This window comes from Heterodontus francisci, chromosome 1, assembly GCF_036365525.1.
Source record: "Heterodontus francisci isolate sHetFra1 chromosome 1, sHetFra1.hap1, whole genome shotgun sequence".
In the NCBI taxonomy this organism is placed as follows: domain Eukaryota; kingdom Metazoa; phylum Chordata; class Chondrichthyes; order Heterodontiformes; family Heterodontidae; genus Heterodontus; species Heterodontus francisci.
Window position 1 is genome coordinate 114,527,604 of NC_090371.1, and position 17,273 is coordinate 114,544,876.

The window sequence follows — 17,273 nt, forward strand, 5'->3', positions numbered from 1 at the left end:
GAAGGAGTGGTGTGGAAAATATGGGTTCCATTTCATGGGAAACTGGCACCACCAGGGACAGGAAGGAACTGTACCAATGGAGCAGGCTCCATGAGCTGGGACCAGGGTCCTAGCAGAAAGGATAAATAGGGTGGTCACAAGGACTTTAAACTAGTAAGTGAGGGAGAGGGCTCAGGCAGAAAAGGTAGAATAGGTAATAGTTTGAAAACGAACAAAAGGGAAGAGAGTAGAGTGGCAGTCAGAAGTTGTGTTTTAGGCACCACAGGGAAAAGGAAAATTAAAAGATGTAAGATAATTAAACCAGGAGAAAGAAATAGGAAACACATAAACAAAACATGAGAGCAGAAGAACAGGTGAGGGTGTGTGGCCCAAATAAGCATTCTTTATGCAAACACATGGAGTATATGGAACAAACTGAATGAGATGCAGGCACAAATTCAACTTGGAGGGTATGACATGGTAGCCATTATTGAGATATGGCTGCAAGACGGTCAGGACTGGTAACCAAATATACCAGGTTATAAGGTCTACAGCAGGGTTGTCCAACTATTTTGGGCGGAGGGCCGCATTATGATTTTTGCTCGGCCCAGGGGGCTGGTGCGCAAATTTTGCAAGATAAAGGCATAAAAATTCATCTTACTAATAAAAACAACAACAAATGTGCATTTTTGTGAAAAACTTTAAATGAGAAGACTAATTTATTGACTTACTTTCTCGTCAGTATATTGAAAACTGATTTAGTGACATACCTGGCATTGTTTTTGCTTGCATAAGTAGTCAATCTCTGCCCGCACACTTGATGTAGCGAAGCAGAATATTCTGGATAGATGTCCATCTTTCATTATATTGACTGGGACTCACTTAGTGCTAGGGGCTTGGATGGGGCAGAATTTGTAAGGAGCATCCAGGAGGGCTTCTTGAAACAAAATGTAGATAGTCCAACTAGTCCAACTGATGTGCCAACTAGGGAAGGGGCTGTACTGGACCTGGTATTGGGGAATGAGCCCGGCCAGGTGGTCCAAGTTTCTGTAGGGGAACATTTCGGGAACAGTGACCATAATTCTGTAAGTTTTAAGGTACTTGTAGATAAGGATAGGAGTAGTCCTCGGATGAAGGTGCTAAATTGGGGGAAGGCTAATTATAACAATATTAGGCAGGAACTGAAGAATTTAGATTGGGGCGGCTGTTTGAAGGTAAATAAACATGTGTCCCCAAAGACACATTGTACAGCGAGCTCGCCACTGGTATCAGACCCACCGGCCGTCCATGTCTCCGTTATAAAGACGTCTGCAAACGCGACATGAAATCGTGTGACATTGATCACAAGTCGTGGGAGTCAGTTGCCAGCATTCGCCAGAGCTGGCGGGCAGCCATAAAGACAGGGCTAAATTGTGGCGAGTCGAAGAGACTTAGTAGTTGGCAGGAAAAAAGACAGAGGCACAAGGGGAGAGCCAACTGTGCAACAGCCCCAACAAACAAATTTCTCTGCAGCACCTGTGGAAGAGCCTGTCACTGCAGAATTGGCCTTTATAGCCACTCCAGGCGCTGCTTCACAAACCACTGACCACCTCCAGGCGCGTATCCATTGTCTCTCAAGATAAGGAGGCCCAAAAGAAAAAAAAGAAGGCAGGAACTGAAGAATTTAGATTGGGGCGGCTGTTTGAAGGTAAATAAACATCTGACATGTGGGAGTCTTTCAAACGTCAGTTGATTAGAATCCAGGCATGTTCCTGTGAGGATGAAGGATAAGTTTGGCAAGTTTCGGGAACCTTGGATAATGAGGGATATTGTGAGCCTAGTCAAAAAGAAAAAGGAAGCAATCATAAGGGCTAGAAGGCTGGGAACAGACGAGGCCTTGAGGAATATAAAGAAAGTAGGAAGGAACTTAAGCAAAGAGTCAGGAGGGCTAAAAGGGGTCATGAAACATCATTGACAAACAGGATTAAGGAGAATCCCAAGGCTTTTTATACGTATATAAAGAGCAAGAGGGTAGCGAGGGAAAGGGTTGGCTCACTCAAGGACAGAGGAGGGAATCTATGTGTGGAGCCAGAGGAAATGGGCGATGTACTAAATGAATACTTTGCATCAGTATTCACCAAAGAGAAGGACTTGGTGATGATGAGTCTCGGGAAGGGAGTTTTGGTTATCTGGGCTATGTTGATATCAAAAAGGAGGTGTTGGGCGTCTTGAAAAGCATTAAGGTAGGTAAGTCCCCAGGGCCTGATGGGATCTACCCCAGAATACTGAGGGAGGCAAGGGAGGAAATTGCTGGGGCCTTGACAGAAATTTTTGTATCCTCAATGGCTACAGGTGAGGTCCCAGAGGACTGGAGAATAGCTAATGTTGTTCCTTTGTTTATGAAGGGTAGCAAGGATAATCCAGGAAATTACAGGCCGGTGAGCCTTACGTCAGTGGTAGGGAAATTATTGGAGAGGATTCTTTGGGACAGGATTTACTCCCATTTGGAAACAAGTGGACTTATTAGCGAGAGGCAGCATGGTTTTGTGAAGGGGAGGTTGTGTCTCACTAACTTGATCGAGTTTTTTGAGGAAGTGACGAAAATGATTGATGAAGGAAGGGCAGAGGATGTTGTCTGCATGGACTTCAGTAAAGCCTTTGACAAGGTCCCGCATGGCAGACTGGTACAAAAGGTGAAGTCACACGGGATCAGAGGTGAGCTGGCAAGATGGATACAGAACTGGCTCGGTCATAGAAGACAGAGGGTAGAAGTGGAAGGGTGCTTTTCTGAATGGAGGGCTGTGACTACTGGTGTTCCGCAGGGATCAGTGCTGGGACCTTTGCTGTTTGTAGTATATATAAATGATTTGGAGGAAAATGTAGCTGGTCTGATTAGTAAGTTTGTGGATGACACAAAGGTTGGTGGAGTTGCGGATAGTGATGAGGATTGTCAGAGGATACAGCAGGATATTGATCTGTTGGAGAATTGGGCGGAGAAATGGCAGATGGAGTTTAATCCGGACAAATGTGAGGAAATGCATTTTGGAATGTCTAATACAGGTGGGAAGTATACAGTAAATGGTAGAACCCTTCGGAGTATTGACAGGCAGAGAGATCTGGGCGTACAGGTCCACAGATCACTGAAAGTGGCAACGCAGGTGGATAAGGTAGTCAAGAAGGCATACGACATGCTTGCCTTCATTGGTCGGGGCATTGAGTATAAAAATTGGCAAGTCATGCTACAGCTGTACAGAACCTTAGTTAGGCCACACTTGGAATATTGCATGCAATTCTGGTCGCCACACTACCAGAAGGATGTGGAGGCTTTGGAGAGGGTACAGAAGAGGTTTACCAGGATGTTGCCTGGTCAGGAGGGTATTAGCTATGAGGGGATAAACTCAGATTGTTTTTACTGGAATGACGGAGGTGGAGGGGTGACCTGATAGAGGTTTACAAAGTTATGAGCGGCATGGACAGAGTGGATAGTCAGAAGCTTTTTCCCAGGGTGGAAGAGTCAGTTACTAGGGGACATAGGTTTAAGGTGCGAGGGGCAAAGTTTAGAGGGGATGTGCGAGACAAGTTTTTTTACACAGAGGGTGGTGAGTGCCTGGAACCTAATGCAGGTGGTGGAAGCAGGTACGATAGCGACATTTAAGAGGCATCTTGACAAATACATGAATAGGATGGGAATGGAGGGATACGGACACCGGAAGTGCAGAAGGTTTTAGTTTAGACAGGCATCATGAACGGCGCAGGCTTGGAGGGCCGAATGGCCTGTTCCTGTGCTGTACTGTTCTTTGTTCTTTGAGTGAGAACTCTCTCTCTGTTTCTCCTTGTGTTATCTCCTCTCTGTGTCGTCCTCGTTCTCTGTGTTCCCCCTCTCTCTGTCCCCCTCTCTCACTGTTCCCCTTCTCTCTCTCTGTTTTCCCCTCTCTGTTCCCCCCCCTCTCTGTTTTTTCCCTCACTCTCTCTCTCTGTCCCCTCGCTTTGTTTCCCCTCTCTGTTTATCCTCTCTCTCCCTTTGTTCCTCCCCTCTCTCTATTCCCTCTCTCTCTCTCTGCTTCTCCCCTCTCTCTCTTTGTTTCCCCCCTCTGTTCTCTCCCCCCATCTCTGTTCTCTCCCCCATCTCTGTTCTCTACCTCCCCTCTTTCTCTCCCCCTCGTTCTCTCCCCCCTTCTCAGTTCTCGCCCCCCTTCTCTGTTCTCGCCCCCTCCCTCTTTCTGACAGTTGCACTGAACGGCAGCACTCAACACATCAGCTTTGTGTTTGTCAGTTTGTTTAAAAACGCGTTCCTGCTTGAGCAACTGTCATCTGTGAAAATGACAATGTGATCTTTTTAAAAAGGCTGCTCTGCAGGAAGACGAAGAGAAATTTCCCATCTCCATGCATGGAGCTCTGGCGAGGATCAGGAACAACCGCAGGTTGGATGGAAACCTTTGGTGGGCCGGATCCTGGCCCGTGGGCCGCATGTTGGACAACTCAGGTCTACAGGAATGTTAGGGAAAATGGTAGAGAGTGAGGAGTAGCCTTAATGATTAAGGATGAAATCACTTCCCTGTTTAGACAGGATATAATGAGAGGTAAGTAGACAGTGGAGACTTTATGGGTAGAATTAAGAAATAGAAAAGGATTTAAGACAGTGGTGGGTAATAGTAGCTGAGAAGTGATAGCTTGCATAAATGCTGAGATTAGACGCGCCTGTAGCAAAGGCAGAGTGGTTTTACTTGGGGATTTTAACTTTCATATAGATTGGGATAACCAGATGAGCACATGTCAGAAAGACAGTGAATTTCTAGAGTGTTTCTGGCATAGTTTTCTGAAACAATATGTCCCAGAACCAACAAGGGGGCATGCCATATTTGATTTATTTGTGAATAAGAAGTCAGATTTAGTTAACAGCCTAACGTGCATGAACATTTATCTAATAGCAATTATATGATTGAGTTCAATGTAGTGTTTGAAAAAGAGAAATGTGAAACAGCTACTAAGGTTTTAGATTTAGGTAAGGGCTGACTTCAATGAAATGTGACAGAGACTGTCCACGGTGAACTGGGGAAATCTGTTAATGGGTAAAACAACAGATCAGTGGGAGGCGTTCAAAATAGAATTTAATGTGATACAGAACCAGTTTATACCCCTAACTCCCTAGGTGGTTCTACTTTCCAAAAAAAAACAGCCAAGGACAACTAACAAGGTGAGAGACAACATAAAACTAAAAGAATGTGCATACAAAAATGCAATAAAAAAGCACAGGTCTTGATGAATGGGAATGATGCAAAGAGCAGCAAAGGGTGACAAAACAGATAGTAAGAACTTCAAAAAGTATGGAAAAGGATAAATAAAGGCATATCAAAATCAACACAAAAAACTTTGACAATTACATTAGGAGAAAGGATGGTCAGAAGCAAAAGCAAAATACTGCGGATGCTGGAAATCTGAAACAAAAACAAGAAATGCTGGAATCACTCAGCAGGTCTGGCAGCATCTGTGGAAAGAGAAGCAGAGTTAACGTTTCGGGTCAGTGACCCTTCTTCGGAACACAGAGGGTCACTGACCCGAAACGTTAACTCTGCTTCTCTTTCCACAGATGCTGCCAGATCTGCTGAGTGATTCCAGCATTTCTTGTTTTGGTCAGAAGCAATATGGGCCTCTTGGAAATTGACAACAGTGATGTCAATGTTAATAACCTTATTAATGGCAGACATGCTGAATAATTACTTTACATTAATATTTACAGTAGAGGAAGAGGTCAGCATGCCATATATCCTAAGGAAACTATTCAGAGACAGAGACACAACAAAATTAACATAAGCAAGATAACAGTAATGGAGAACTTAATAGCACTAAAGAGTGACAAATCTCCAGGACCAGTTGTTTTCCACATTTTAACGGAAGTAGGTGAGTACATTGTAGATGCCCTACCTATAACCTTTCAAAGTTCTCTCAATTCAGGAACTGCTCCTTCAGATTGGAAAATTGCACATACCATGCTGCTATTGAAGAAAGGTGAGAGAAGGAAACCAGAGAATAATAGACCAGTTAGCCTAACATCTGTTATCAGGAAATTTCCAGAGTCTATAATTAAGGATAGGGTGACAGAACACCTTGAAAATTTTCAGCTGATCAGAGACAGCCAGCATGGTTTTGTAAAGGGTTTGTCCTGCCTGTTGAATCTGATTGAACTTTTTGAAGAGGTGACTAGTGAACAGAGGAATGTCTATGGATGTTATTTATAAGGACTTCCAGAAGGCATTTGATAAAGTCATAAGAAACCATGTACCAAAGTTGAAGTTCATGGAATTGAAGGGAAATTATTGACCTGGTTTGGAAATTGGCTGAGTTGGAGAAGACAGAGAATATGAATAATTGACAGGATGTGAATAGTGGTGTCCTGAAAGATTCGGTGTTGGGGCCTCAAGTAGTCACTGTATTAATTAATGACTTAGATGAAGGGGATAGAAAGCCACATATCCAAATTTGCCAATGACAGAAAGATAGGCAGTATTGTAAGCAATGTAGGTGGAGTGTCATGCAGACCCCCAGCTGCCATGAATGAGGCATATTAATTTCATCATATGAATACTTATTTTAAACTGTTGCTGGAGTGGAGAAATGTTAAAGAGATCACCAGAACTTTGACTGGAGGACATTTGCATACTAAGAGACGGTATTTGTGGAGACAAAGGACTACTTCCTGGGCCAATTAACCCAAATGGATTTTGATCACCAGACATTGAAGGTGTAAGGAAGCGCATTCCAGGGACGGCTAAGATGATACAATACACAAACACAGGAGGAGGTTAAGCCAGTTAGTCACATGACAGACCTGCTGGCCAACTTGGAGTTGAATTGTGCCACACAGAAAGGAACAGAAGGCAGTCTGCAACTGAAGCTAGAACAAGGAAGCCTCTCCTGGCTGTCTCTCTCTAACTTTCTCCCAAGCCACTGGACCCACGGAAGACACGTGAACCTCAAGAGAGAAAAGACTCTACCATCGAAACAAGCTGATGTGTGAACTGGGCCCCAACGAGCAGCAGGACTTACCGGCAACCAAAAATTCTACATTGAACTCAAAGGACTGTAATTATAATCCCGATATTGCCTCAAACTTCTCCCCTTTATTCTTTTCTACTTTTTCTGTCTCTATCTGCGTGTGAGTTTATCGCGTATGCATGCTAGCATGGTCGCGTCGCATAGTCGTAGTTGTTAACCGGTTTAGAGTTCAAGATTAATAAACTTCCACCTTTCTTGTTTAAATCTAAGGAAACCTGTCTGATTTCTTTGCCTTACAATTGGAGCAGTGAACAAGCATTCACTGAGGGGGAGCTAAAAACACGGTGTTTTTAAAATTAAACCCTGTTATGGTTAAACCAGGCAAAGGAATTGAGAAGTTTAAGGGGTGATTTGAACAAGGTTTTCAAGGTATTAAGGGGAACAGATAAGGTAGATTGGGAGAAACTATTTCCGCTCACTGGGGGAGTCTAGGACTAGGGGAGATAGTCTAAAAATTACAGCAGACCTTTCAGGAGTGAAATTAGGAAACACTTCTTCACACAAAGGGTGGTTGAGCTTGGAACTCTCTTCCGCAAAACAGCAACTGATGCTAGATCAATTGTTAATTTTAAAATGGAGATTGATAGATTTATCTTAGTCAAAGCTGTTGAGAGATATGTGGCAAAGGTGGATATCTGGAGTTAAATTGCAGATCAGCCATGATCGGACTATATAGCAGAACAGTATCGAGGGGCTAAAGAACCTTCTCCTCTTCTTATATTCCTGTGGCACTGCTGCCAGGTTCTCAGGACCAAACTCTGAGAATTGACCTCCCTGGCCACCTGCTCCCTTTCCCATCTGAGGGTTTGTTTTGAGGGCTTCCTGGCCCCCTGTGGAAATATAGCGCCTTATTCCTTTCACCTCCATGACTATGGCCTCCAGTGTCGCATCTGTGATCCTTGGTGCCCTCTCTCTGCCTTGGTGCTCCATTTCCCTTCTCTCCAATTGCAGCATTGACAGACATAATTAGCTGGAACATGCGCTAGTCTCACATGCTGGTATTGCCCCTTTTGAGTCTTCAATCAGGCAGCAGCAGAAGTCATGGTGGGCTGCACACTGAAATCATGCAAATGAGCAGGCAGCATGAAGCTGTTACAACCAGGTGAGAAAGGGGTCGACGGGTTCCCTCTCAGCCTTTTCCTGGTTTGACCGTAACAGGGTTTAATTTTTAAAACACTGTGGTTTTAGCTTCCCCTCAGTGTATCTTTGTTCACTGCTCTCCAATTGTAATGGCAAAGAAATCAATCAGACAGGTTTTCTTAGATTTAAACAAGAAAAGTGTAAGTTTATTAACCTCAAAACTCTAATTCGGTTAAAACTACTAAAATACGCAATGCGACCACACTAGCATGCACACGGGATAAACACACACAGATAGAGACAGAAAAGGAGAAAGAATCAAGGGGAAAGGTTTGAAGCAATAGCTGGAGTTCATTTACTGTCTTTTAAGTTCAATGTAAAGTCTTTGGTTGCAGTTAAATCTTGCCATCTCGTTGGCGCCCAATAACACTTTCAAACTTGTTTCGATGGTTGCAGTCTCTTCTTTTTGTGAGAGAGAGGGAGATGCTCTCATTTAAAGTTCAGTTGTAGTCCGACTTCAAACTGTTCTGTGAGCACAATTCAAACCAAACCTGGGCCAGTCATGTGGCTAGCTTATTATTTTAAATATCTGCCTGGTGAGGTTTTGTGGATTCTTTCAATCTTAGTAGACATCCTCAGTAGGGGGCTGGAATATTGACCTTCACACACTCACTGTCTTTTGATCAAAATTAATTTGGTTAATTGAATCAGGGAGCAGTTCCATTGTCTTCTCCAGGCAACTGTCTCTTAGAATGCAAATGTTTCCAGCCACTGTCCTTTTAGAATGCAGGTGCAGCCATGTTTTCAGTCCAGTTAAGAGTTTAAAATTAATGTTCCATATGACAAAAATAATATGCCTCATTCTGTGTGTGGTTTTCCTCACAAAATGCACTGGCTGCTTGCCTTATTGGGAAAGGGCTGGGCAGATCGCAAATAATGATCCTGAAAGCGGGTGCCAATATATATTTAGCCCTTAATTTCATCTGTTGCCTTTCTGCCTAATTGTCAAATATATTCAAATCCTACTGTAGTTTATTCTGCTCTGTTTGGCATTCTACCACCTTCATTAGCTTTGTATCTTCTACAAATTTAGCCATGGTATTTGAGATTGCTACCTCCAGATTATTTATGATGATATTGTACAAAAGAGGTCCCTTGTGTAACCCCACTGGTAACATTTACCTAGGTTGTTGACAATTCCTTTACCACCACCCTTTTATGGGTTGAATGGCATCTTTCTGTGCTGTGAACACTTGATGCTGCACCCATTTGTCACATACACAAAAATCACAGAATCACAGAATTGTTACAGCACAGAAGGAGACCCTACAGCCCATTTTGTCCGCACTGACTCTCCGAATGAGCAATTCACCTAATGCCACTCCCCCACCTTCTCCCCATAGTCCTGCACATTCTTCCTTTTCAGATAACAATCCAATTCTCTTGATTGAAGCTGTTGCAACCACACTCAGGCAGTGCATTCCAGTTCCTAACCACTCGCGGCATGAAAAAGTATTTCTTCATGTCACCATTGCTTCTTTTGCCATTTACCTTAAATCTGTGCCCTCGTGTTCATGATCCCTCCACCAATGGGAAGAGTTTCTCCCTATCTACCCTGTCCAGCCCTTCATGATTTTGAATACCTCTATCGAGTCTCCTCTCAACCTTCTCTTCTTCAAAGAAAACAGTCCTTGCTTTTCCAATCTATCCACGTTAACTGAAGTTCCTCATCCCTAGAACCATTCTCGAAAACCTTTTCTGCACTCTGTTCACATTTTTCCTAAAGTATGGCACCCAGAAATGGACACAATACTCCAGTTGAGGCAGAACCAGTGTTCTTTACAAGTTTAGTATAACTTCCTTGCTTTTGTACTCTATGCCCTTATTAATGAAGCCTTGGATGCTGCATGCTCTATTAACTGCTCTCTCAATCGGTCCTGCCACCTTCAATGATTTATGCACATATACACCTAGGTCCCTCTGCTCCTGCACCCCCTTCAGAATTACACCCTTAATTTTATATTGACTCTCCATGTTCTTCCTACCAAAATGAATCACTTCACACTTCTCTGCATTAAATTTCATCTGCCACTTGTCTGCCCATTCCACCAACCTGTCAATCTCCTTTTGAAGTTCTACACTATCCTCCTCACAGTTCATAATGTTTCAAAGTTTCGTATCATCCATAAATTTTGAAATTGTGCCCTGTACACCAAGGTCTAGGTCATTAGCATATATCATGGACAGCAAGGGTCCTAACACCGACCCTTGGGGAACTCCACTACAAACCTTCCACAGTTCAAAAAAAATCCATTAACTGCTACTCTCTGTTTCCTGTCATGCAGCCAACTTCGTATCCATGTTGCCACTGTTCCTTTTATTCTACGAACCTTTACACCCTTTTTGATCAAGGGTGTAACATTTGCAATTCTCCAGTCCTCTGGCACCACTCCTGAATCTAAGGAAGACTGGAAAATTATGGTCAGTGCCTCCACAATTTCCACTCTCACTGCCCTCAGTATCCTTGGATGCATCGCATCCGGTCCTGGTGCCTTATCAACTTTAAGTACAGCTAGCCTATCCAAGACCTCCTCTTGATCAATTTTAAACCCTTCAAGTGTCTGAATTACCTCCTCTTTCATCAAGACCTATGCAACATCTTCTTCCTTAGTAAAGACAGATGCAAAATATTCATTTAATACCTCAGCCATGCCCCCTGCCTCCATGTGTAAATTCCCTTTATAGTCTCTAATCAGCCCCACTCCTCCTTTCACCACCTTTTTATTATTAATATGCCAATAGAAGACTTTTGGATTCCCTTTTATATGAGCAGCCAGTCTGTTTTCATACTCTCTCTTTGCTTCTCTTATTTGCTTTTTCACTTCCTCTCTGAAACTTCTATATTCTGCCTGGTTCTCGGTTATGTTATCCACCTGACATCTGTCATAAGCACACTTTTTCTTCCTCATTGTAATCTCTATCTCATTCATCATCCAAGGAGCTCTGGATTTGTTTGCCCTATCTTTCCCCTTCGTCGGAATATACCTTGACTGTGCCCGAACTATCTCTTCTTTAAAGGCATCCCATTGTTCAGTTACCATTCTGCTTGCCAACCTTTGATTCCAATTTATCTGGGTTAGATCCATTTGTACCCAATTGAAGTTGGTTTTCCCCCAGTTGATTATTCTTACTCTGGATTTTTCCTTGTCCTTTTCCATGGCTAACCTAAACCTTATGATATGATGATCATTGTCCCCTAAATGTTCCCCTATTGGCACTTGATCCGCTTGGCTCACCACATTCCCAAGAACCAGGTCGAGCAGTGCCCCCTTTCTCATTGGACTAGAAACATACTGCTGTAGAAAATTCTCCTGAGCACACTCTTGGAGCTCTTGCCCCTCTCTGCCCTTTACACTACTATTATCCCACTGTATATTTGGATAATTAAAGTCCCCCATTATAACCACCCTATAATTCTTACACCTCTCTGTAATTTCCTTGCAAATTTGTTCCTCTACATTTTTGCCGCTGGTTGGTAGCCTAGATACTATGCCGACCAATGTAATTGCCTCTTTTTTGTTCCTTAGTTCCAGCCAAATAGATTCTGTCCTTGACTCTCTGGGACATCCTCTCTCTCCAGCACGACAATGTTCTTCTTAATCAAAACTGTCACACCTTCCCCTTTCCTTCCTTCCTATCTTTCCTGAACACCTTGTATCCAGGAATATTTAGTACCCAGTCCTGCCCTTCTTTGAACCAGGTCTCCATTATCGCCCCAACATCATACTTCCACGTGGCTATCTGCGCCTGTAGCTCACCAATCTTATTTACCACACTCTGTGCATTCACATGCATGCATAGTAACCCTAATTTGTAACTGTGTATGTACCTCATTTCTTGCACCAGCTTCTATTGTGTGCTACACCCGAAATATTTGCTGGAAATCCAAGGTTGCATAATTCTTCAGAGTTTTCTTAATTTATCCTTAACACGACACAAACTGGATTTACTCATGACGATAAATAATGGTTACACCTGGTTTTGCAAATGAGAGTTTTAGAAGAAGTTCATGAAAGCTTAATGTCAATTCCACAATTTCCTTTGTTAAGGCTCAATTTCTGTGTTCACTTCTGAAGAATGTCTACTAAAATTCAAATAATACAAAAGCAGTTTGGCTCTGCATAATGATAACAAACAAAGAACAGTACAGCACAGGAACAGGCCATTCGGCCCTCCAAGCCTGTGCCGATCTTGATGCCTGTCTAAACTAAAACCTTCTGCACTTCCGGGGACCGTATCCCTCTATTCCCATCCTATTCATGTATTTATCAAGATGCCTCTTAAACGTCGCTATCGTAGCTGCTTCCACCACCTCCCCCGGCAGCAAGTTCCAGGCACTCACCACCCTCTGTGTAAAGAACTTGCCTCGCACATCCCCTCTAAACTTTGCCCCTCGCACCTTAAACCTATGACCCATAGTAACTGACTCTTGAACCCTGGGAAAAAGCTTCTGACTATCCACTCTGTCCATGCCACTCATAACTTTGTAAACCTCTATCATGTCGCCCCTCCACCTCCGTCGTTCCAGTGAAAACAATCCGAGTTTATCCAACCTCTCCTCATAGCTAATTCCCTCCAGGCAACATCCTGGTAAACCTCTTCTGTACCCTCTCCAAAGCCTCCACGTCCTTCTGGTAGTGTGGCGACCAGAATTGCACGCAATATTCTAAGTGTGGCCTAACTAAGGTTCTGTACAGCTGCAGCATGACTTACCAATTTTTATACTCTATGTCCCGATCGATGAAGGCAAGCATGCCGTATGCCTTCTTGACTACCTTATCCACCTGCATTGCCACTTTCAGTGACCTGTGGACCTGTACGCCCAGATCTCTCTCCATGTCAATACTCCTAAGGGTTCTGCCATTTACTGTATACTGTATTAGATCTTCAAAAATGCATTACCTCACATTTGTCCGGATTAAACTCCATCTGCCATTTCTCCGCCCAAGTCTCCAACCGATCTATATCCTGCTGTATCCTCTGACAATCCTCATCACTATCTGCAACTCCACCAACCTTTGTGTCGTCCGCAAACTTACTAATCAGACCAGCTACATTTTCCTCCAAATCATTTATATATAATACACACAGCAAAGATCCCAGCACTGATAACGTGCAAACTTGTGAAGTATTTAAAAAAGCTCAATTTATGCGTTAAATTTAACTAAAGGATCTTCTCTCCCTTTAAGAAACAGTTTCTGTTATAATGAGCTATAATTGGTTAAGAAGTCATACATTTGTATTCCATTAAATAGAGTTTTTTTCCCATCTGTTAAATTGAAAACATTGTAGTTACCTTCTTAGGAATTTATTTTCAAAAGGAGAGCCATTATAGTAAGTGTGAATACAAGATCAAATGTAGCTATAAATCATTGTATCTCAATGATGTGACTTTATCAGATAGTGTAGTTAAAAAAATTTAAGAGTGATTTTGAATCCTTGTCTTTGTCAACAATGGATGGTCCACTTAAACAAGCCATGTTTTCAATGGATGAAAGATTTAAAAACAAAATGGTTACTCACCATGACAAGATCTTATAAAGGTATCCTTGGAAGTTTAAACATTAAATAGAGGTTTGAGATAACACTTGGCTAATCCTGTAGTGCTACTGTTTACTTCAGTTACACGTGCTTGGCATTCCAGTTGTTTTCAAATGCATTAAAGATGTAATATGCTTTTTCTGATTGCAAGATACTAAGGTAATTATCACCTATTAAGCTGTAAAGATAAGCAAATATTCTTTCAAAGCAATTCACCATTAATCTTTTATAAAACTATATATGCTTACCCTAAATCCTCTGTGCAGTCGATCTTTCATAACACCAATGAATTCTTTGTAACTTAGTTGATCATCTTTGTCCACATCAAAGATTTTGAAGACTGTATTTACCAAGTGTGAAGAAAGCTTGAGGCCTGTGGCCACATATACAGCACGCTTGAACTCATCTGTATAAACATGCCAAAGAAAGAATTAAAAATGAGAAATTACCTTTCTTGTAAGTTTACAGATCAGCCGAGGCTTGGAAACCCAGTTGAGAACCTCTTTAAATTTTTTGACCTAGTTAGAAGCACAAATTTTAAAAATCACTTCTCTACCAAAAAAAAACTTATTTTAAAAGATAAAATGAAAATTAACCTTCAAAATTGTTTAACTATTTTGCAAAAGTTAATGGTGGACTCCATTCCATAGCTAAGAAAATATGACTTGAACGAGCAAATGATTTATTGGATCTCAGCAATCTAAAGTGTAATGACTTTAGTTCTAAAAAGTTACTGTGACAACTTTCTAAAATTATTAATTGTCATATATATTTACAATAAACATTCTATTATCTACTGAAGGTGGAAGGGCAGGAGGTGAACGCAGTGAACAAAGCATACAGTATCCTGGGCTTTATTAATAGGGGCACAGAGTACAAGAGCAAGGAGGTTATGTTGAACCTGTATAAGACACTAGTTCGGCCTCAGCTGGATTATTGCGTCCAGTCCTGCGCACCGTGCTTGAGGAAGGATGTGCAGGCATTAGAGAGGGTGTAGAAAAGATTCATGAGAATGGTTCCAGGGATGAGGCACTTCAGTTATGCAGATAGATTGGAGAAGTTGGGACTGTTTTCCTGGAGAAGAAAAGGCTGAGAGGAGATTTGATTAGATCATGAGGGGTCGGGACAAGAGTAGATAGGGAGAAACTGCTCCCACTCATGAAAGGATTGAGAATGAGAGGGCACAGATTTGTAGTAATTGGTAAAAGAAGCAGAAGCGATATGAGGGAAAACTTTTTCACACAATGAGTGGTTAAGGTCTGGAATGCACTACCTGAGAGTGTGGTGGAGGCAGGTTCAATTGAAGCACTCAAAAGGGAATTAGATTGTTATATGAAAAGGAAGAACGTGCAGGGTTATGGGGAGAAAGCAGGGGAGTGGCACTAGGTGAAATGCTCATTCGGAGAGCTGGTGCAGACATGATGGGCCAAATGACCTCCTTATGCAGTGTAACAATTCTGTGATTCGGTAATACATATTGCTTCATAATTTTCCACCAAAGCTGGTATTACTGCAGTGTCAGTCAAGTGATGTTATATATTTTCAGGTCAAATCATCATCATTTTCATTACTACTTCAACCTCTATTTACTACATTCAGCACGCTAACCAGACAACCTTAGGAAAACTAAAAAATAAAATTTAGTCTGTGTATAATACAAAAAACTGCCTTTCAGTGAGTTTAAAGCAGTAATTCCTATAATTCCGATTTATCAGAACTAACTTTGAAAACAAATCGGAAAACTAGCCATAATGGGGTTAAATACTGTTTTAAAGGGGGACAAAGTAAACAATTACTTAAAACATCACTGGAAAACCGTCTTCTCCTTCTTCTTCTTTGGCCTCCTTGTCTCGAGAGACTATGGGTAAGCACCTGGAGGTGGTCAGTGGTTTGTGAAGCAGCGCCTGCAGTGGCTATAAAGGCCAATTCTAGAGTGACAGACTCTTCCACAGGTGCTGCAGAGAAATTTGCTTGTCGGGGCTGTTACACAGTTGGCTCTCCCCTTGCGCTTCTGTCTTTTTTCCTGCCAATGGCTAAGTCTCTTTGACTCGCCACACTTTAGCCCCGCCTTTATGGCTGTCCGCCAGCTCTGGCGATCACTGGCAACTGACTTCCACGACTTGTGATCAATGTCACAGAACGTCATGTCGCATTTGCAGACGTCTTTAAAGCGGAGACATGGACGGCTGGTGGGTGTGATACCAGTGACAAGCTCACTGTACAATGTGTCCTTGGGGATCCTGCCATCTTCCATGCGGCTCACATGGCCAAGCCATCTCAAGTGCCGCTGGCTCAGTAGGGTGTATGTGCTGGGGATGTTGGCCGCCTCGAGGACTTCTGTGTTGGAGATACGGTCCTGCCACCTGATGCCAAGGATTCTCCGGAGGCAGCAAAGATGGAATGAATTGAGATGTCGCTCTTGGCTGATATACATTGTCCAGGCCTCGCTGCTGTAGAGCAAGGTACTGAGGACACAGGCTTGATACATTCGGACGTCTGTGTTCCGTGGCAGTGCGCCATTTTCCCACAGTCTCTTGGCCAGTCTGGACATAACAGTGGACGCCTTTCCCATGCGCTTGCTGATTTCTGCATCGAGAGACAGGATACTGGTGATAGTTGAGCCTAGGTAGGTGAACTCTTGAACCACTTCCAGAGCGTGGTCGCCGATATTGATGGATGGAGTATTTCTGACGTCCTGTCCCATGATGTTCGTTTTCTTGAGGCTGATAGCTAGGCCAAATTCGTTGCAGGCAGCCGCAATCTTGTCGATGAGACTTTGCAGACACTCTTCAGTGTGAGATGTTAATGCAGCATCGTCAGCAAAGAGGAGTTCCCTGATCAGGACTTTCCGTACTTTGGTCTTCGCTCTTAGACGGGCAAGGTTGAACAACCTGCCACCTGATCTTGTGTGGAGGAAAATTCCTTCTTCTGAAGACTTGAACACATGTGAGAGCAGCAGGGAGAAGAAGATCCCAAACAGTGTAGGTGCGAGAACACAGCCCTGTTTCACGCCACTCAGGATAGGATAGGGGTCTGATGAGGCGCCGCAATGCTGAATTGTGCCTTTCATATTGTCATGGAATGAGGTGACGATACTTAGTAGCTTTGGTGGACATCCGATCTTTGCTAGTAGTCTGAAGAGACCACGTCTGCTGACAAGGTCAAAGGCTTTGGTGAGATCAATGAAAGCAACGTAGAGGGACATCTGTTCGCAGCATTTCTCCTGTAGCTGGTGAACGGAGAACAGCATGTCAATGGTGGATCTCTCTGCACGAAAGCCACATTGTGCCTCAGGGCAGACACGCTCAGCCAGCTTCTGGAGCCTGTTTAAAGCAACTTGAGCGAAGACTTTCCCCACTATGCTGAGCAGGGAGATTCCACGGTAGTTGTTGCGGTCACCCTTGTTCTTATAGAGGGTGATGATATTGGCATCGCACATATCCTGTGGTACTGCTCACTTGGCCCAGCACAGCCAAAGCAGTTCGTAGAGTGCTGAAAGTACAACGGGCTTGGCACTCTTGATTATTTCAGGGGTAATGCAGTCCTTCCCAGGGCCTTTTCCGCTGGCTAGAGAATCAATG

General features: G+C 43.1%; 1 protein-coding gene across 4 annotated transcripts in view; it reads right to left on the reverse strand.

The window, feature by feature from the left end:
* micu3a (mitochondrial calcium uptake family, member 3a) overlaps positions 1 to 17,273 on the reverse strand; it is a 326,674-nt gene that overhangs the window by 72,066 nt on the left and 237,335 nt on the right. For all 4 annotated transcript variants that reach the window (XM_068034806.1, XM_068034798.1, XM_068034814.1 and 1 more), the window contains one exon: positions 13,941 to 14,098. In XM_068034806.1, coding sequence (XP_067890907.1) covers positions 13,941 to 14,098 — 158 coding nt within the window. The remainder of the gene's footprint in view (positions 1 to 13,940; positions 14,099 to 17,273) is intronic.